At 34.9% G+C, this 22,718-nt stretch overlaps 1 protein-coding gene across 1 annotated transcript in view; it reads right to left on the bottom strand.

Annotated features, from left to right (window-relative positions):
* Positions 1-1,433: 1,433 nt before the first annotated feature.
* Positions 1,434-22,718, bottom strand: part of Dbx (homeobox protein Dbx) — a 34,579-nt gene continuing 13,294 nt past the window's right edge. Inside the window, exons 2-6 of the mRNA XM_076132677.1 lie at positions 21,543-21,668; positions 19,415-19,486; positions 18,928-19,073; positions 5,293-5,524; positions 1,434-4,734 (exon numbers count right to left, since the gene is read on the bottom strand). Coding sequence (XP_075988792.1) covers positions 4,616-4,734; positions 5,293-5,524; positions 18,928-19,073; positions 19,415-19,486; positions 21,543-21,668 — 695 coding nt within the window. The 3' untranslated portion in view covers positions 1,434-4,615. The remainder of the gene's footprint in view (positions 4,735-5,292; positions 5,525-18,927; positions 19,074-19,414; positions 19,487-21,542; positions 21,669-22,718) is intronic.

Raw genomic sequence — 22,718 nt, 5'->3', positions numbered from 1 at the left:
AACTACTGTATTTTAAAACTGATTTCTACTGATATAATAACATATCAGTAGAAACTATAAACTACTTATCTACTATAATATAACAAACTGAGTGATTATAAAATTAATAGCACTGAAGATTCTTTGTAATCTCCTGAATCTATACTAATATTATAAAGCTGAAGAGTTTGTTTGTTTGTTTGTTTGAACGCGCTAATCTCAGGAACTACTGGTCCGATTTGAAAAATTCTTTCAGTGTTAGATAGTCCATTCATCGAGGAAGGTTATAGGCTATATAACATCACGCTACGGCCATTAGGAGCGGAGTAAAACAACAAAACACGTATAAAAACGTGGAAAATATGACCCATTCTCTCTTATGTGACGCAAGCGAAGTTGCGCGGGTCAGCTAGTATTTAATAAACTGCAAGTTTAGCGCAGTATTTAACATAGTCACTTCGCTGCGATAATCGTAATGCCTTGTGTGGAGGGTTCGAATCCCAACTGGGTAAATATTTGTGTGATGAGCACTAGTATCTATTCTGAGATTGGTTGTCAATTTATCTATTTAAGTATGTATTTAGAAGTTTATAAGTATGTTTATCACTTTGGTTACCATAGTACAAGCTCTGCTTAGTTTGGAATCAAATGACCGTGTGCGAGTTGTCCAATGATAACTACTATAAAAAAATTACCTGCCTGAAAATATTTCCTACGTTTTCTGAACTTAATAATCGTCTTTATTTATCCTTAAAAATTGATATCTATCACCAAAAAATCACTTGAAATAAACTATAGTCTTATCTGTCCAGTTAGCTTCAAGCTACATTTAATTGTCCGCGCACCCCATCTCAAAATAAGCCTCAGTGTCACACACAACTGTGCGTATAATTTGTTCAATCTGCATACTTACCCTTTGCTACCCCTTACCTACTACCCCTAAGTTTATGCTTGACAGGGTAATGGAGGATTTGAGGTTATGCAACCAATTTTACTGTACTTGACTTAGTTGCATTTGAAGTTTCATTGAAGTGTTTTCTTTTTTATAAAATTTGTTTTTTTAATAATAAAGGTATGTGTGCTTTTCTAAAAAAACATCGCACTCATTAATGAAATATTGTTTTTTTAAATGATTTTTATTTACAAATCTCTGGGCTTTTTCTTTTTTAGAGTTTTTATATATTTTTAAATTTAAATTTCTGCTGTTGTATTATAATAAAATGCTGGCAGTTTATACATATATGAGTACTGTACTGACGATTGTGATGACCATTTACACCATATTAACCAATTTTTTAAGTCTGTTTGTCAGTGTTTGTATGTTTCTGGCCAGTGATCCTCACAACAAATAAGCCTTTTAAATTAAAAGTTATCTGATGAGTAGACCACCTCGAAAATACCAAGTGTTTTTAAACATGTTCCTGAAAAAGATTTGAATGAAAGCCATATTTAAATTTTCCATAATTTTATTTCCACATAAAGTTTCCTTGACAATGTTTTATTAATGAAGTATACTTAAATTAAATGAGATCGATAAATACAATATATTGATATATTTACATTATTTGGTGCAAACTACATGACATTACATATTATCTTTTTATATAAATTAGAATGGGGAACATGCAACCTTATCACTGAAAAAACTATATATTAAATTAAAGTTGACTGTGGTCACGGGCTGACTGGACTTTGATCGGAACGTCGGGAAAACAAATAATGAAATCCTCACTTTTAATTTTCAATAACCACCTTTACACACACATTCTATCGCGCGTGAAAAAACAATCGCGTGTGAAAGAGCGCGCGTGTAAGGGGAAAGGAAAGACCACGCGACGCCCTCTACTGTCAAGTCCGCGAAGAAAATCGCTCTCGAAGAGCGCGCTGCTTTCCCGCGCGTAATACTGTACGCTCCTAAGAACGTGCGATACAGTGTGTGTGTAAAGGCGGCTATTCGCGTTTACAACCCGTTACATTATAATATTACAGGATAAAGGTGTTATTAGAAGATACACTTTAAAAAATATTTGAAATAAATATACCGAAATGAAAACAACAGGGTAAGGACGGACTTTATACAGAACTTAGAAAATTTTTGCACCAAATTTTTAAAGGACACATTTACAAACTTACTTAATTATTTAATATTTACATATTATTTCTTATATCTATAAGTATATTGATTAATTCGCAACGGGGAAGGCTTATTTTTTAAACACGACAAAATTGATACTTAGTTTTGTCATATGGTCATGTATGCATTAATGACTGCCTCCGTGGCGCAGTGGCTTAAGTCGCCATGCCAATACCATTGCGTCGGGAGGACGTGGGTTCGATACCCACACGGAGCAGTTATTTGTGCGATCCACAAATGATTGTTTCTGGTCTGGTCGTGCTTTGTGTCCGTTGTTTGTATGCTTGTAAAAGTCCCCGCGACACAAGAGCAATTCTTAATGCGGGAGGTTGTCTTTTATAACAAACAATGAAGCAATTAATATTTATAGAAAATATTCAAAATCAGTGGTTAGAAAGTGTAAGGCTCGGTGCATACATATTCGGTATTTTTTATAGCGTTCGTATTTTTGAGATAAACTCAGAAACTATTGAATTGATTTGCGGGTTTGACCAATGAAAATTATGAAAGATTCATAGTGTAGACTCAGGATTATTTCATCAATGTTTTGTAAATTTACTGAAAGCCGAGTGGTTTAAATTGCGCCTTCCATGCAAGTGGTCGAGGGTTCATACCCGAGGCAACACACCAATGGCCTTTCGAAGTGTGTATTAGAAATAATGATCACTTGTTCTAACGGTGAAGGAAAACATCGTGATGAAACCTTGCATGCCTGAGAGTTCTTTAGAACAGTTTTTGGCTAGCATGCTAGACTGAAGGCATAACCTCATTAAGGGAGGAGACCCTTGTCCAGTAGTGGGACAGTAATGGGTTATTCATGATGATATACAAAATTATAACAATGCAATCGGGCTCTGAATTCAGGCAGAAAAATGGCTTCCGAGTGTCATATTAAGTAATCATTAAAATTTAGTACCGGTCTTAATCCATGTGCGTAAGTCTAATATTTCATATAACAGCCAGTTGCACCAATTATAGATAAGTACTGAATAAAAAATACAATTGAATAGTTGACTGGGTTAACGAAAAATGATTAAACTGGTACTCGTTAAAGGTTCATCTAAAATACTCAGACTATTTTGCTTTTTTCGTAAATAATATTGAAATTGTAATTATTACAGACTGAAACATTTGTTAAAGCACTTATTTATGTATCAACGAAAATATTCTGTACTAAAATGTGTTTTGGCGTTTCATAAAGAATAGCTGATTTGACTGCAACTTAAAGCTTTCGGGTGGCAACAACAACTTTGACATTAGGTTAAACACTAACCATAAGATAAATATTTGCTGTTATTTTAACTCTTAGATAGACCATCCATAAGTGGTATAACTGGCACCTAGACTAGTTAATTTTAGACTAAATTATATTAAACTTACTAAGTTATATTGATACTTATTACAAATTAGTCTATCGTTTATAATAAGTGATTTTATTGAGGGTAGTTTTGGAAAATATATCTTAAAATGGGAAATCTATTAAATATGTTTTGATGACAGTTTAAAAAATGTTCATTACTTTAACTTCTTCTTCTTAGCGTGTCGATGGCAAACAAATTATAGTATTAATACTGAAAATAGTGTATGACACTTTCTGTCTTGCTATATACTGCCAGCCCAGTATTCCGCTACGTGTACGGCGTTTTCTGTACAGCTCATAAGGTCCTGGTATGAGCAAGAGTCAGGGCACTCCGGGCATGACAACATGACTATTATTACTTGAACTGTCTTACTAATAAACGTCTGTAAATATTTATATCTAGAATTAACGTGAACACGCATCTAACACACAAAACCACACATTTCCAAAGATTTTTAAACGGCGAGACTGGGAGCCGCCTCCAACATAGTTGTAAAAATGGCTAACCCCCGATTTCTGAGTACATTTAGCGGTAGTTTATCTATTCAATAGCGTTTTTCATATGAGTTTAAACACTATTGAAATCATTGTCTTATAGCAAGAATCAATTGAGGAGCTCGTGGCTTAGTTAACAATAGCCGCGCGGATCGATCTCTGAGGTTAAGCCACGCTTGCCGAGGTCGATCTGTGGATGGGTGGCCATCTTATACATATCGAGTTCCTCCGTGTTTCGGAAGGCACGTTAAATTGTGGGTTCCGGCTGTCATTTTCGAAGATCTTTGACAGTCGTTAACAGTAGTCAGAAGCTTGAAAGTCTGACAACCTGTCTTACCGAAAGGTATCGTGTTATATCCCAGGTAACTGGGTTGTGGAGGTCAGATAGACAGTCGCTCCATGTAAAATACTGGTATCCAGCTGCATCCGGTGAGACTGGAAGCCGACCCCAATATAGCTTTGAAGAAAGGCTAGACTGATATAGCAAGAATCAATCGATATTTTTATACAAAAATGTACAATTCAAAATGTGTGTTGTGATCTTTCAGTTTATAGATTTCCACACCCATTTTCCGAAAACTCCCTCAAAATCACTATATAAATATAATACAAAGTTATTTATACAATTACGTCTACAATCAAACAGGTCAAGTTACATTGATTTCTTCGTCAGTGGCGCTCGCGTCGCTATCAAACTCGTCGTCGTCCATGTTGTTGTACGAAATGTCGCGGGAAAACACGGCGCCCGCCATCTTGTCTTCATAACCTAGAAACAAAAATATATTTTAATGGAAAGAGTAGGGAAAATCAATTGGTATAAGAGCCCTGCCTCACTAGGACGCCATGGCAGCTGGCTACCAAGCCGTTAATATTAAAATGTCACGTTGCCACATCGCCACGTGATTTAGGTGACATACATTTCAATTTTAACTACCTACTGAGGTAGGTCTCTAAGCCCTCCCACAAATGAACTCCCAACAAAATGCTAAGACAATTTATACATCCTGCTGGTACGAAAATTAATTTTAATTTTGTTCAATTCTCACCCAAGGAGATAAATAGGGCATGAAAGTTTGTATGAAAATTCACCTAAGTCACCAACCACGCGGGCATTAGCTAGTAGGATAATAAGATCATTTATTTAACAGACTTAACGAAAAAAGCAGCGCCGGCTTCGCTCGCGATTTCTTCGCGGGCACGGACAGATGAGCGCGGCGCGTGCTCTTTCCTTTCCCCTTACACGCGCGCTCTTTCACGCGTTTGTGGTTTCATGCGCGATAGAGTGTGTGTGTAAAAGGGCTTTTAACTGCTTTCAGAAACATACCTCTAAATTCCCCTGAAGTGGTAGCATAGACCTTCTTCATATCTTCGCCCTGGTCATCATTTATTGGCGACAGAGGCGACATCTTGGGCTTGTCAGCTTCAGCATCAGACAGGTCTGGGTGAGGGTTGTTCTTATTCGGCAGGGTCTGTTCCCTGGAGCCACCTGATGCCAGGAGCTCCCGTTCTTTAGAGTTTCGCCATTTCATACGGCGATTTTGAAACCAGATTTTTACCTGTGGATAATTTTGTAGGTTAGTTTTTTTTTTTTTGTTTTTAGGATGGGTTTAAAGTTGTGTTGTAATGCTCCGTGGTGTAGTGGTTTATGTCACCGGTACCAATGCGTCGGGAGGTCGTGAGTTCAATTCTCACACGGTTTTATTTGTGCGATTCACAAATAATTGTTTCGGGTAAGTACTTTGTATCCGTTGTTTGTATGTTTGTAAAAGTCCCCGCGACACAAGAGCAATTCATAGTGCTGGAGTTGTGTTTTAAAAGATATAAAAAAGTACGGTAAAAACAAAGAAATTCTTAAGAAATTAATCCGATCTCTACAATAATTAGTGTTATGGAGGCAACTAACCGTTAAGGACCTTACAATAGTTACAATTCTAACGTAATCATTATTTATATAAATTATTAGATCAAATACCAAATAGTTCTATAAAGTACCTAACTAAAATATTGTTCACGTGTGTAACTTAAAACACATGTTTCTAACATTGATCTGCGTTAATCCACCTCTGTATATCCCTTCAGTAAAAAAGCGTGATGTTAAAAAAGGGCAAATAAAGTAAAAATCTCATAAACAATATTAATAACCATCATTCTTTCTAAAAAAAACTAACAATTGCACATTTTTTGCAACAAAAAGTCGATAATAATCGTCTAAATTATAATCACAAAGCGATTTCCCCAAATCGATTTCTCATTAATACAAAAAAACCGTATTTACGGTTCGGAATAATATCTTTTACTAGCTGACCCGCGCAACTTCGCTTGCGTCACCTAAGATAAATTTTCCCCGTTTTTGTAACATTTTTCGTTGCTACACAGCTCCTAATGACCGTAGCGTGATGATATATAGCCTATAACCTTCCTCGATAAATGGGCTATCTAACACTGAAATAATTTTTCAAATCGGACCAGTAGTTCCTGAGATTAGCGCGTTCAAACAAACAAACAAACTCTTCAGCTTTATAATATTAGTATAGATTATATTCGGTGAAATTCTAACAGTTTTACGGTATAACGGAACGGTTTCTGAATTTGACAACACACGTTATTGATGGTTTGAGGGCGTGGCTCTACGCGAGTGTTCCTTTGCTTAGAAAAAAAAACAATGACGTTTTGCCGCGCGCGCGCTTTTTTAGGTTATATTTTTATTGTTTTTGTTGTTGAAAATGTGTTTTTTTTTCTTTTATTATAGGTTTTGACCTATAATACCGCATTCCGGGGTTTATAAAACTGTTGTTGTTTAGTCGTAGTCTTTAGAAAATACTGTTATTCAATAAATGTTATGAAATGTTCTATAATATATGTATTTGCATTGTTCGTGAAATACAAATCGATAGGTAATACTAAAAAAAATATAATACTTTTACAAAAAAAACTTTTTTGCGATCTTATTTCAATCAGTCTATTAAAATTATAAATGCGAAAATTTGTAAGGATGTATGTTAATCTGAGACAAAGAAACGACTTAACAGTTTTTAATAAAATTGAATACACAGGTAGTTTTAAACCTGGATTAACACATAGGATACTTTTTACCACGGGAAATCTTTTCCAACGGACGGAAGCTAGATCTTCATAAAATTTTCCCGCTATATTTAACTGTCAATGTGACAAGCACATGTAATCATAGACTAAAAACTTTTTTACACGTTACCGTCAAAGATACAATACGTGAATGCCAAATCAATAGTAGTTTAATAAATTAATTATCTATGTACATCCATGACCCGCCCACGCTACGATGATACATCATAATTTATATTATATCATGACATGTTCATTTCATTGTCGTATTGCAAATGGCGGTCTGAGTTGAAACTGCGGTTACGGTATAAAATACTATTAAAAATAAAATTACGAATTGATCATAATTGTGTTTCTACGATAATATTATAATCCAGGTAACTGGGTTGTGGAGGTCAGATAGGCAGTGGCTCCATGTAATATACTGGTGTTCAGCTGCATCCGGTGAGACTGCAAGCCGACTCTAACATAGTTTGGAAAAAATGGCTCAAAAACAACGTGTATCTACGATCAATCAGCCTAGTCTTTCTTCCAACTATGTTGGAGTCTCCAGTCTCACCGGATGCAGCTGAATACCAGTATTTTACATGGAGCGACTGAATAACTGACCTTCACAACCTAGTTACCTGGGCTATAACACGATACCCTTCGGTAAGACTGGTTGTCAGACTTATATGCTTGCTCTTCGCATAAGGCTCTATCCTTTCCGAGCTAATGATAGATTCAGTCATTGTAGCAACTATCATAAGTGTAAACATTTGACTTAAATTAATGAATGATTTGATTTTGAAAGCCACTTCCTACGATTCCAATAGCACAAACTGCAATATGAAGATTTCAAAACAAATAATGCTCCCTAGCCGATATTCAGATGATCATCTGTATTGAAACCGGCCAACTGTGCAGGACTTTGTTTATAGTGTCCAAGTGTATGTACAATACACAGGTACACTCTCTATTCCTTCATTCTCATAGTCCGGTGGGTCGATAATATAAGAAGTAGGTCCGACGGCTTTACATACTCTTCGAGGCACGGAAATTCGTGTCCTCAAAAATTTTAGGTCGCCACGCCGCTATCATTGCGTCGGGAGGTCATAGGTTCGATTCCCATACGGAAAAATTATTTGTGCGATCCACATATAGTTGTTCCGAGTCTGGTTGTACTTTGTGTCAGTTGTTTGTATGTTTGTAAAAGTACCCGAAGCACAAGAGCAATTTTAAGTGTGGGAGATATCTTTTTATAAAAAAAATATACTAGCAATCACGAAAAATTGTATCTAAAAACTCAGAAATTATTTTTTGCCCCACCCTGGCTGATGAACCCGAGAACTCTATACGGCGGTCGTACTTACCACCAATTCGCTACAAAGGCAGTAGCCAGTAGGTAAACAGAATAACGGTCAGACAAAATAGAGAAGCAAAGTAACCCAATACTTTATTTAGCAAACTGTTACATTTACTAAACCGTGAGACAACCAACAGCTGTTTTACAAAACTATCAATTATATCTGAAAGGAAAGCTACAATTACCAAAAATTCACCGTAAAAATAAAAAAGCAAGTTTAGTTAAAAATCGTATCATATTTTTTTCGCAAAAACAAATTTCTTTTTGACAAATTGGCTCACCGATTGGTTCCATAGCCAATCAAATTGATCGATGTACGCGCTCGATTCAAAATTCGAATCATTTGTCAAACTTTTAAATATGGCGTGAGTTTTTTTTCGGCGCGAAATGTCATTGTCGATATTGAATCGTTAAAAATCTTGACAATCTTTTATTGAATAACTGTTTATTAATGGAGCAGATGTTACTTGATGGGATAATTTGAGAATTTTATTATATTTCAGTTATTAAGTTAAAATAAAATGAAATAATTTTGCTAGTATATTACTTACTGTCTTAGTAATAGAAATCGTGTAGCTTACAAGACGTTTGTTACAGATCATTAATGTTTATTAATAGACAGTTAATTTATTGGACTGCTTCCTGATTCCCGGGTGAGGCAAATATTGATATAAAATAGATATGTAAAATTAGATATATTAGGTCGGGGAAAAAACCTTTTCGCATAATAGTATGTATAAACTTGTAATAAAATCTTCCTCCACACAAAAAAGCTCGATATTTGGGTACCTCACGAGCTCACTGAAAGAAACCTTATGAACCGTGTACTCATTTGTGATTCTTGAAGCCCAAGAGATTTTATTACAAGTTCATACAGACTATAACGCGAGAAGACTTTTTCCCCGACCTAATACATAATATTAGATAATTGGTGGGTTAAGCAACACTAGCGCGAGCATGACCGCTGGAAATTTGAGCTGAGCGTCTCCGTGCTTCGGAAGGTACGTTTTTCGCCTTTCGTAACATATTTTTTCCATAAAAGGCGCTTATTTTCAACTCGAACTAACTAAAAAATGAATACGCAAAATTTTACCGAACTCGGTTCAGCAGTTTACCCTTGAAAACACACAAGACAAACACCAACTACAATATATTCGTAGCTTATATTATAAGGTCTAAAACGATTATTCCGCTCACAAAACTCGGTCCTCAACCGGGTAGCGTGAAGTAAAGGTCCAATCTTAATCGGACCCTCCCTGCTTGCCTCGCGGTGGCGACGGCGTGAAGGGAGGCGACAATATGCCTCTGGCAGATGACGCCGGCCCTTTTGTGGATAGTGATGGGGTGTTTGTCGATAGTTTACGGTTATTTTTTGTTTTAAATACGGTTTTTAAATAGCACTATTTGAAAACTTTGTATTCAGGTTATATGAAAGTCTGATATTTTGTAATTGTGACTGAAGTTTAATTTTAACTAATTAATCTTCAAGGCCGAAATTCGTAATAATTGAGCCTACAAAATTTTGCTTAAACATCATCAATCTTTGGCCTATTATTAAGAATATCCTCATTCCAAAACAAATGTCTAATTCGCGAATCCATTTCGATACCATATACTCTATCGCTTTGAGTATTGATGCAATTAAGAATTGATTCACAGATTAACCTAAACCTTTAAAATTGCCAAATGATATGGATAATAATTTCCTGATAGCCAAAATCTGCCTAGTTTCATAGAAACTAATCAACAGTTGCCTTTGTTTATAGTGTCCAAGTCTGTGCACAATACACAGGTACATTACGTAACTCTCATAGTCCGGTGGGACAGATAACTAACACGAATAAATATCGATAACCGTAAGTTACCGATATGTGTCCCATCACTATCAAGAGACAGGGGTTCGCCCGGCTAAGTATTAATTACTTTTTGACATATTCACTTTTATTACAATTTATACCGAATTAAGATGTCTCCGCGCGCGTGATTTTGACATAAAATAGGGGGAGGAATCCCCCCTTTTGTATGGTTTATTAGAGAAAAATAGACATTAGTAGCTACTAGCTAGATTTTTCTAAACTGCTATAGTACAACCACTTAGTAGAAAGCCTTGTATGCAGAAAGGCGTGATATTATGTATTAGGTGGGGGAAAAGTCTTTTCGCATTATAGTCGCATTAACAGTCGTTAAGCCGTGTCAAAGGCTTTTGGCGGCTTGAACAACTTTGACAGTAGGTTGACCACTAACCATACGATAAGAAGAAGAAGAATAGAAAAAGTAATAAAATTGCATAATGTTATAAAATAATTAATAAATTGTGTATCAGCTGTATTTAATAGGTGTCTTGTAAGGGGGTAGGCAGAGTTACCCTCTGTAAGGGGAAGTTTTAAGTAATTTCGAGTTTTAAGAGTTCTTACGTGCGCGTTGAAGTTAGTCATTTGTTATGTATCTAATTATATTGTTAAGAAATGGAAAGATAAAAATTATAAATTGACAAAAAAATTTTTTAAGATGATCTTTTATGTGAAATATTAGTATTTGTGCTGTTTTAAATATTGTTATGATTGAAACTTTAAATTAAAAATAGTTATTTTTTTAGACCTCTTATTTCTAACTCTTTTATTTCCAGTTTTGTAAGCCCTTTCAAACTAAAATTCAACACTCAATAGGTATTACCTATTAGATTACGCAAATATCTGTCCTATGATTTCACACTGACAGTCTTTGCGTATTGCGTACCTACGGCTTTTGTTCTCAAGTTAAAATTATTCTTACAAATAATATAATATATAATTTATTTTGTCAATAAAAGAATCTTCAATATTTACTTTAACTATTAGTTAAAGTAAATATTGAAGGGTCATGTTTACAATATTCAAATACTTAATTTGAATAGTCAAAATAAATTTAAACAAACATGACATATGTCAATCAAACACCAAAACTTCCCGCGCGAACAAAAGAGACAGCAAATACCCTTTTTAAAAAGTGCGAAAAGAATAGCACTATCGCTATGCTAAATAACAATTAAAATTCAAACAAACATTCGAAAAGCGAGACAGATATACACAAACACTAAAGAGAGAAAAGGACGAAGAATATATTTTTTAAAACTCACGCAAAAAGTCCGAACAAAAAGGTCCCGTATCCATAAATAAATAAATGCAAATATTTGAAATTGGAACGCCGTGAATGTAAACACGGCCAGTTTGAATATTCATTTGAAATATGAATATTTCAAATATACGGTCCGCAGATGAAAATCAGATTCATTGGGTATATAGCTATTATAGGTTCCTAGGCGATATAATGGTCTAGCTGGCCTCAATGGAGATGAATTTATTTAAAACAGGATAACTTGATTTAACGCCGATCACTTCATTGCGTTCTCTGGTCTTTACTTACTCCTATAGGAAGAAGGCCTGATTTTATGTATGTTTATAACTCCATCCGTTTACTCACAAACGTACATATTTTATGTATATTGACCACTAAATGACTCGCGCAACTTCGCTTGCGTCACATAAGAGAGAATGGGTAATAATTTTCCCCGTTTTTGTAAAATTTTTTACTGGTACTCTGCTCCTATTGGTCATAGCGTGATGTTATATAGCCTACAGCCTTCCTCAATAAATGGGCTATCTAACACTGAAATAATTTTTCAAATCGGACCTGTAGTTCCTGAGATTAGCGCGTTCAAACAAACAATCTCTGCAGCTTTATAATATAAGTACATATAAATATCTTTTTCATTGTTATATCAGTCTTTATTGCAAAAAATTACAAATACGAACAGTATCAGTGTTTCAGGTTGTACTCAATTTATTTCTAAAACGCGTATTTAAATGCCAAGAATTATATTTAAGCCAAAAGTCCACACAATCTATGTTAATAAGATAAATAAGTATAGTTGTATTTCACGTAAAGAAACTTTACTTTCTGGCAACTGCTGAATTGATTTGGATGAAATTTCACCGAAAATGAAATAGGTATTTTCCGCTACAAGACACATACCTATAGACCTGTAAGCTGCTAATATACCAAAATATAGCCATGTAACACCGAAGTATTAACTGAAAATAAGAATCTTTTTCCGCAACTTCGCCTGCGTGAAAATATTTATAGGTTTCTGAATACCCTAACCGTTAATCCAGCTTATAAACTATCAGTGTACCAAATTTCATCAAAATCTCTTCAGTAGTTTTTGCGTGAAAGAGTAACAAACATACATCCTCAACTTTCGCATTTATAATTAGCATAATTAACATATATTTTTCAATCAATATACTCTTAAAACATGAAACACATTATAACTTAATTAAATTCCGTTTTTAGTACAAACCATAGATAAGAGACATCAAAAGCTATTGTAATAGACAATTAATTAATTCAACACAATGGGAGTAGAGATGGGATAAGATATCCGCTTAGTCGATTTACTTTAGTCGAGTTTAGTCAGCCGATTTGTGTTAAAGATAATCATTGTTTTATAAAGATAAAATTATGGTTAATTTACTTTTACCAGCGTTTTTGCTGAAGTAGATTTTGATAAAAATAGTTATTGTGGGTGATTGTAAGAAGCTTATATTATTACGCTTTCATAGACTTACACTTTCGACCTTACTAACATTATACGTGCGGGAGTCCGTTTACCTATATCGTTTTTACAATTGAATTTCTGACCTGATTTCGAATAAATTTTGGCGGACACAGACTCGGAATTAAACATAGGTAACGACTTGTAGGTGAAAAAAAATCCCAGAGTTAAAAGTATCCTATGTCTTAATCCAGGTTAAAAACTAAATGTATACCAAATTTTAACAAAATCCGCCCAGTAGTTTTTCATAAAAAAACTAACAAACATCTAACCATACTTACAAACTTTCGCATTTATAATATTAGGATAAAGGTAGTCACCCACCCGATAGTATCCGAACGCAGTCATAAAGGCGCTCGCTCACTGCCCCGTATCCGATGTTTGTGTTTGACGTTAAATAATTGTTGGATGTAAGCTGTTTACGTATAGACTTGGTTCGTAGAGTATTTGTTTATTTTTGTAGATTGTGGTGTGATGTTTTGAGTTCTTGTTGGTGAAATATGGTGATAAAGTTAGTTTTTGTGTTTAGTTACGTATAGACTTTCATAACTTTTAAAGTCTCGCGTTGCATGTTTAATGTATAATAGAATACGGGAATTAACGCGAACACGCATTTAACCTTAAAATGCCTAACGTTTCCGCGCAGTTATTTTAAGGTAAAATGCGTTTTCGCGTTAATTCCCGTATTCTATTATACATTAAACGTATAGACTTTGTTTGAAATAAGAGGCGATAATGTATCTTATTGACTAGATATTTTGGCCGTAAAAGCAAATGTGAATTAATAATTTGGTAGTAATTTTTGACGTCAGTTACGTGTAAATTTGTTTGAAAGAAGGAGAGATTGTGGCTTATGTATATTGACTAGAATTTGGTAACGATAGAAAATGTGAATAAAATGATACTTTCTGAAGATATGTTGGATTTATCTGTAAAACTTTCTCTTTATTAGTTTAATAATTTAGCTGTGCAAACGTATTTTTTCTCAAGTTTAGTTTAGAAGTTAAAATGATGCCTGGTTATTATCAAAGTTCTGGTTGTATAATAATGTGTTATAAACCTATTTATTGAAATTAACTTACGACATGTCACAACGAATTCTACGACGCCCAGAAAAATAAATTCTTGTAAAGTTATTCTTGTCTTATTTTTTCATATCACTTTTATGAATTAGCAAACACGTAAATTACAATGCTTATAATTCATTTTTTCACAACATTTTTTAATAAAATCATTTAGAAACAAATAATTTCAGTACGGAATCGAATACTAGATTAAAACAGTGACCAAAATCATCAAATTTTGTACTTAAAATTTACCCGCGACGTCTACTCGCCCCATCACTCTATGAGGAAGGGAGTTGAAATTTATTTAATGACATCCAACAGAGGGTTTTTGTGAACATGAAGACATTTGGCGGATATACAGCTTTATACGTAAATCTGTTCGGATATATTTAGTGTAGGGTTTCGGATATTGGTTGTGATTTGTTAATAGTTCAATCAGGTTAGGCCTATACTCAACAGTGGGTTGAAATGGTGATTAAATAGGTAGGTCCTTCATTCAGCCTAGACTTTCTTTCAACTTAGAGTATGTTGAGATCGGCTTCCAGTCTTACCAGGTGCAGCTGAAGACTAGTATTTTACATGGAGCGACTGAGTTCCGAACTTTCAAGCTTCTGACTACTGTTAACGACTAATAGATCTTAGTGATAGCTGAGTGGTATAGGTTGGTCCCACGCAAGTGGTCGACGGTTCGAACCCGAGACAACACACCAATGACTTTTCCAAGCTATGTGTGTATTAGAAATAATTATCACTTGTTCCAATGGTGAAGGAAAACATCATGATGCAACCTTGCAAGCCCAAGAGAACATAAGAACTGTTCTTGAAGGCATGCAAGGTCCCCAACCCGCGCTTGGCCAGCGTGGTGGACTCAAGGCCTAACCCCTTCCTCATTACGGGAGGAGTTCTTACCCAGCAGTGGGGCATTAATGGGTATTCTTCTTATTTATTTTATTTTTAAGTACTATCAAACGAAGAACTAAATATTAGATGGGTCAAAAAGACCAACATCTATTAAGGCCTTCTATAAAGTCTTAGCAAACCCTTATTCTATTACCACAGCAACACGGTACCCAAAAAACATTATGAAAAACAATAAACAACCGAATAATATCTAACAATATCACTTCCATACATTTTTATAGTAAATACAAGAAATGAACGAAACGATTCGAAAACACCACAATATCTGGTTATAAGTGTGTAATAAAATTCAGAATATCGTAAAAAAAGGCTCCCGTACGAATATCCGAACGAAAAAAAAAATACACAGCCGACCAATAGCGTTGCTTTCTACACTTTTATTCGATACAAATGGACCAATAGAAGCCGAGTTTAAGACGTCGTACGGAATTATCGCCATCTCGCTCCCACTTGCGGGTTTTATGTATTGCTGTTTCGCTTTTTTTTGTCTCAAGATGGTTGGATGTCTTCAGGCTATATATTTTAATAACTTCAATCCTTTTTATATTGTAGAAACGATTACGTAGAAAATATTTTTGTAATATAATACTGAAATAGATTGTTTTAGCTCTGATTTTGAAAGGTTGGAAAAAACGTTATTTGATATTTATTTAATAATCAAATACCGTTTTTTCGTAAAGTTACGGTTTTTCTTTGTGATATTAAGCTAGTGGGTGTTAAATTCAATTAACTATGACTTTACATTTGAGACAGACACTTCGCCTAAGAACTTACAAAATCAATAAGACCTCAACAACTACATAACAAAGAAATTATTACGATGTTTTGACTGGGTTATAAAATATCGCCCTGATTTATTTCATATAAATCGTTTGAGCTATTTATCCGTCAAGATATTGAAATCAAACACTCTTACTTTTTTACTATTTGTGAGTATTACATTCAACTCTTACACGTAACGGTAAATATCGATAAAACCGTAAACATACGGTTTAACTAAAGACCCCAAGTGTGCAATTAAACAAAACCACAGAACAGATACCTACACTGAACACACGTAACAAGGTATAGTTACAAGCATAAATATGTTTACACTGGTATGCTTTCAACCCCTTGTTAATTCTGTAAAATATTATAATCACTTCTATTGGTACTCACTCTAATTTGATCAATAAAATATGAACTATCGCTTCGGTTGGTAGCCATTAAAATAATCTTAAAAACAATGTATTTTCAGTCATTAGTAGGGATTATTCTAGAGGGACAAAAAGTCAGATATCAAAACAAACAATCGCTCGTACTTTTACACATCCAACAAAATATTACTTTGGCAAAACGCGTTTACGTTGAGGAGGGTAACTAATTACACTGTTATTTCTATTAGAAGTGTTCTGCTGTAACGACATTTTGACTTTTCAACTCAATATATCAGTCATTTACGACCACGGCTAGTGTAACTTGCGTCGAAATGTTAAACAATCTAAGATAAATGGGTGTGGCAAAGAAAACGTTCATTCAGATAGTAAACATGGAGAGCGACAGTTAAAAGGTTATCAATATATCTACATAAATACTAACGTAAAAAATACTGTATAAATGATCACTATGCCCATAACCTCCCAGATACAAGCACACTCCTATTGCATTGATATTTTCATACTAATACATTTAAAAACCTAATTGTCGTGAATAAACGCATATCTTTGCCCACAACTGTATCCACAGCATCCCTCTTCATCTCCGTAATTCGATAAACGCCAGCGATTATCTCTCCCCTTTAGAATTAATCTGAGGGTGAAACGGAATTACGGTTCATTTTTAAATAAGTACGGTTTTTGTAGTGTTAGTTAATTGGTTTGTTTTGGTTTGGATATTTTCGGTTTTTTGATTACTATTGGTTATTGTTTAAGGTGTATATAAAAAAAATACGAGCGAGACTTGATGTCTAACTGATTACACAGTATTTTGTATTTGTTAAGTCATATACAGTTACAAAATTGATTGAAAGAGACAAACCCTGTATAACTAACTAGCTGACCCGCGCAACTTCGCTTGCGTCACATAAGAGACAATGGGTCATTATTTTCCCCGTTTTTGTAACATTTTTTATCCGTACTCTGCTCCTATTGGTCTTAGCGTGATGATATATAGCCTATAACCTTCCTCGATAAATGGGCTATCTAACAGTGAAAGAATTTTTCAAATCGGACCAGTAGTTCCTGAGATTAGCGCGTTCAAACAAACAAACAAACAAACAAACAAACTCTTCAGCTTTATAATATTAGTATAGATTAGTATAGATAGAGCTTACACCAAGTTTGTTACTAAGACAGCTTATTAAATTCTTTTAACACAAGTGAAGATGCAGATACAAGTTTGTGAATGTCTAAACAGTAATCGAATATTAAACATCAATAATATTCTCATTGTCAAAAAGAAACTCAGTATAAAAACGTACAGTTTTATGAAGCTTTGATCCTATTGAAATTCTAAACACACAATCACAACTTCTAAAAGCAAAACTAATACAAACTCTTTGTATTTCAATAAACCATTATAAATAACATAATATTACAAATGTCTGCCACAATAAGACCTCACGGAATATCTGCAACAGATTTCTCGTTATCAAATCGAAACAAAATACCGCTACGAGGGTGAAAACCGATTACCTCCGCAATTTTCCGGTAAATACCGGTTTTGTTGGAGCTGCGGAAACTCTATAAAAATGTTTTTTATTGACGATGCTCGGTCTGTTGTTTATGGATTTGTAATATGGATTTTCTTTTTTGTTTGTTTTTGAAGAAACATTTTGGTTTTATTCTACGTTTAATATTTATATTTCAGAACTTATTTTATAGATTGTAAATAGAATAACTTTAATAAGAAATATAGCTTAATACGTCTTTTTACATTAAACATGATTGAAATTCCGAGAAGATACTTTGGTTTAAGCTTATAATAAGAATATGTCAAAAAAAAACATCTCAAACTATCAACCCAAAACAAAAAAAAATCCAAACGTCACTTAGAAAAAAAACCGAAACGTCAAAATTTCGCGCCAAAAATAGTACTCGTTTAACAGCCAAAAAGGCACTGGCAGCCATACAGCCGACCAAAAAGTCTCAATGCTAAAATTCAAATATCGTTCGGTAATTGTTTTAAACATTTCCTGGAGGGCGGGGCGGGCGAACGGCTGCGTATGACAGCCCCCTAACGCTTAGGGGTAGATATTTTTTGTAACACCCTATGTTGACTCCCCTAGGGGGTGCGGGAAAATTGTTGGAAACCAACTCCTTGATGGGAGATGCCTTTTGCTATAGATTTATAATGGTTTCGAAATAATAGTGTTTGTTTTGTTTATTTAAGAGTTAGAGATTTGAGGGTTATGGATTAGTGTCAATTAACTCAACTGATAGATAACAGTTTCACTAATGGAACAATACTGACAATTCTTAAGCTTAACGATGTTTATTTAGAGGTGTTGAAACGAAGTTTTTTATGCTAATTACAGGGTCAGTTTTACAATTTATATAAAGGTAGCAAAACACCCATCCATTGAATGACCGCGTCAAGGGTTGCATAACCCATAGATCGTTTTTATCGGCTAATTTAAATAAAAAATGCAGTATATTTATTTTGATTTCTACTTAAAAACACGTAACCGAACTAACATTAAAGATATACATATATCAGTAGTAAATATTATGTTCTTACCAGCTGTCAATTTCAAAGATCTTTGACAGTCGTTAACAGTAGTCAGAAGCTTGAAAGTCTGACAACCAGTCTTACCGAAGGGTATCGTGTTATAACCCAGGTAACTGTGTTGTGAAGGTCAGATAGACAGTCGCTCCATATAAAACACTGGTATTCAGCCACATCCGGTGAGACTGGAAGCCGACTCCAACATAGTTAGGAAGAAAGGCTAAGCGATGATGATTATGTTCTCACCTGACTGTCTTTAAGTCCAAGTTTCTCAGCCAGTTTCTTCCTGTCAGGTTTGCTGATGTACTTCTGAACTTGGAACCGCTTCTCTAAGCCTTTGCGTTGCAGGTCTGAGAATACTGCCCGCCGCATCATGCCGCGACGGGGCTTACCTACGAACAAAAATATATTTGAAAAAAATATTACATTTTATGATTTGTAAAGGATAAAGTTATTGGTGGTGTATTTTTTTAAGACTTCGCTCGTTGTGCTCGAAAGTGTAGCAGAGTATGAAATACAACCAAGTTTCGACATTAACAATGCAATCCCATATAATAGGTGGTAATAAAACAAATTAAATCTACATGTACATTGCGATGCGTCACAGACTAAAGACTTGTAGCACTTCACGTAGAGCGTCTACGGCGTAGAGAAATGTCTACGGAAACAACCCGAATTCAATATTTATTGATACACTTGATAATATAATGTATGTATAATATGGAAATCTCACCTCTTGAACTATGTGCCCATGGGAATCCTCCAGGCAACGGGAACACTTGTGTATGCGCTTGCGCCGGTCGCACTGAAACAAAAATAGAAGATTATAACAAAAAGTCTGGATAACAATCAAATATATTTGCTATCACGTTATCTAGCAAATATGTTATCTGACACTTATTCCTGGACTGTAAAACTGGCCTCGTGTTATCAAATGGAACTAATTAATAGGCCATTTCTGCCACTGTGACGCTGTAGACAGGCGTCATACGGCATTCATGCCGTTAATGATTATCGGTTAGACATTAAGTTTATCCAAAAATAAAACACCAACTTAAAATTAAGCACATATTATTATTTTGTTACCTGGATTAAACACACCGATATATCCAAAATTGTTTTCACACGACAAAATTGCGAGCAATACTGTGTATGAAGTAATAATCATTAAGCCAATAAAATAACTAAAAAAAAATTGAAATCTTACAAATTAAGGACCATTTTTTCCCGCCTACAATGCTCACTTGTGAAGCCAATTTTTTTTTATCAACAAATGGCAAACGTAATCTCAAAGAATGGCCAGTTATAAAAAAAACTATTGTATGCCAATTGTATTATACATCATTTTATTGGTATTTGAACTAATAATCGAAATTATTTTATAGATTGAAATTTTTTTGTGAAACCCTTATCATAATTTTGGCATTTTGTTGTTAGAATATTAAATAGTGTTAAAAGGTAACCGGATTAATTCAGGTGTGATATTTTTTATTGTTATTATCGTTGGTTAGTGGTCAACCTAGTGTCAAAGTTGTTCAAGTCATAAGGCTTTTGATTTGACTTAACAACTATATGTAATATCAAAGATCTAAAGCATCTGTGGCGCAGTGGTTTAGGTCGCCACGTCGCTACTATTGCGTCAGGAGGTTGTGGGTTGAATCCCACACGGGACAATTATTTGTGCGGTCCACAAATAATTGTTTCGGGTCTGGTTGTACTTTGTGTCCGTTGTATGTTTATAAAAATCCCCGCGACGCAAGAGCAATTCTTAGTACGGGAGTAGTCTTTTTTAATTAAATAAATTTATAATTATAATATTTTGAACCTAAAACATACTTCGCAGTATAGATAGTGCTCACTTTATAATAATAATGTCCTAGCCGATATCCGGCTACGGCGGTCAGTCTCATTGAAACTGGCTTTCTGCGCAGGACTTTGTTTATAGTGTCCAAGTGTGTGCACAATACACAGGTACACTCTCTATTCCTTCACTCTCATAGTCCGGTGGGACGGTACACACGACCAGTGAGAGGTCAGTCGCAGGACCGACGGCTTTACGTGCTCTCTGAGGCACGGAGATCTATAACCTCAACTTCCTTACTCCGGGCGAATTCTAAGAAATTCTTAACAGAAAATCTCAGAAAAAACTTTTTGGCCTGACCCGAGTGTCTTCTAACCCGAGACTTCTCGCACGACAGAAGCATATACTATCGACCGCGCCACTGACGTTACTTAAAGCCCAATAAAAAAACAGTAACATATTTTAGTTAGCCCATAAAACGTTATTTATCTAACAGATTATAACAACAATAGTTTTGTTGATACAACCGCGCGTCAAATTGGGCGTGTCAGACATTTTGAAACACAATACACGCAGTTTACAACACCGGAGGATGAAAAAAACATATTTGTTGTCTATTAAGCTCTCTGGATTTAAAAGTGAGTTTGATAGTCTGTGGGTTTTTTAATAGAGGATTCCCACACACGATGTTTTTCTTATTTTTTTATAGAGACATTGCAACTGTAGTTTTTTTTAAGTTAGATAAAGTAGTCTTCAAATTAGTGGTGTTTTCTAAGCAAATTATTATGAAGAGAGTACGAGAATCTAATAAATTGTGTACAAGTAATGTCCTCCTAGCAGATATTTAGATAACGCGAACAGTTCACGCTCAAAGCTCAGTTCAAATAACAGTATTTGATCACCCATCTATAAAATGACCGCACCAAAGATTACTTAACCCAGAAATCGGTATTCGACCCTTTAACGCAGTTGCCCATGCATAATCGGTCACCTATCAATAAAATGACGGCGCTAATAGTTCCTTAACCTACAGATCGGTAACAATTGGCTATGAACTTACCAGCCAAGTATGGATGGTGACAATGTGCCAATAGATGCTGTAAGTGCTGATGCTGTACTGGAATCGGTCTGCTGGCTATAGGCTTGGCTATAGGCCATGGGTTGCCTATCATTGGCTGACGGTATTCTGAAACAAAACGTAATAGATTAAGATCTCATTCACGTTTGACACAGTGGTCAACGTGGTCTTGCCGTTATAACCATAGCGCCGCGTGGTAAGAATCCATCGGGAACAAATATTAGTGTGATGAGCACGAGTATCTGTTCTGAGGCTGGTTGTTAATGTATATACATAAGTATGTTTATCAGTTACTAGCTGACCCGTGCAACTTTGCTTACGTCACATAAGAGTAAATGGGTCAAAATTTTTCCCGATTTTGTAACATTTTTTACTGGTACTCTGCTCCTATTGGTCGTAGCGTGATGATATATAGCCTATAGTCTTCCTCGATAAATGGGCTATCTAACACTGAAATAATTTTTCAAATCGGACCAGTAGTTCCTGAGATTAGCGCGTTCAAACAAACAAATTCTTCAGCTTTATAATATGAGTATAGATTTGGTTACCATAGTAAAGAAGACCGTCGGTTTCACAAAATAATTTTGATTGTTATTAGTTGTCATTTTATCTTTAAAACTTATGTATTTAGAAGTAAGTATATAAGTATGTTTATCAGTTTGGTTACCATAGTACAAGCTCTGCTAGTTTGGAATCAGATGTGTTGTCCAAAAAGTATATTCATTTATTATAATTTTCCCGGAGTTCTGATACCTCAACTTCTTGACCTTATTACTGAATTATATCCTACTAATATTATAAATGCGAAAGTTTGTGAGAATGTATGTATGGATGTTTGTTACTCTCTCAAGCAGATACTACTGGATCGATTACGATGAAATTTGGTATATAGGAAGCTGAAAACACATATTTTTATCCAGGAGTTCCCGAGGGATCGGGATTTACACGGGAAGGGTTTCTACGCGGACGAAGTCGCGGACAGCCTCTAGTAAATCTATTAGGTCGGGGACAAAGTCTTTTCGCATTATAGTATGTATGAACTTGTACTAAAATCTTTTCTCTACACAAAAAAGCTCGATATTTGGGTACCTCACGAGCTCACTGAAAGAAACCTAATGAACCGTGTACTCATTTGTAATTCTTGAAGTCAAAGAGATT

Source organism: Anticarsia gemmatalis, chromosome 28 (assembly GCF_050436995.1).
Source record: "Anticarsia gemmatalis isolate Benzon Research Colony breed Stoneville strain chromosome 28, ilAntGemm2 primary, whole genome shotgun sequence".
NCBI classification, from domain to species: Eukaryota; Metazoa; Arthropoda; class Insecta; order Lepidoptera; family Erebidae; genus Anticarsia; species Anticarsia gemmatalis.
Note: the sequence above shows the minus strand (reverse complement) of the source record. Positions and strands in the feature narration are given on the sequence as shown.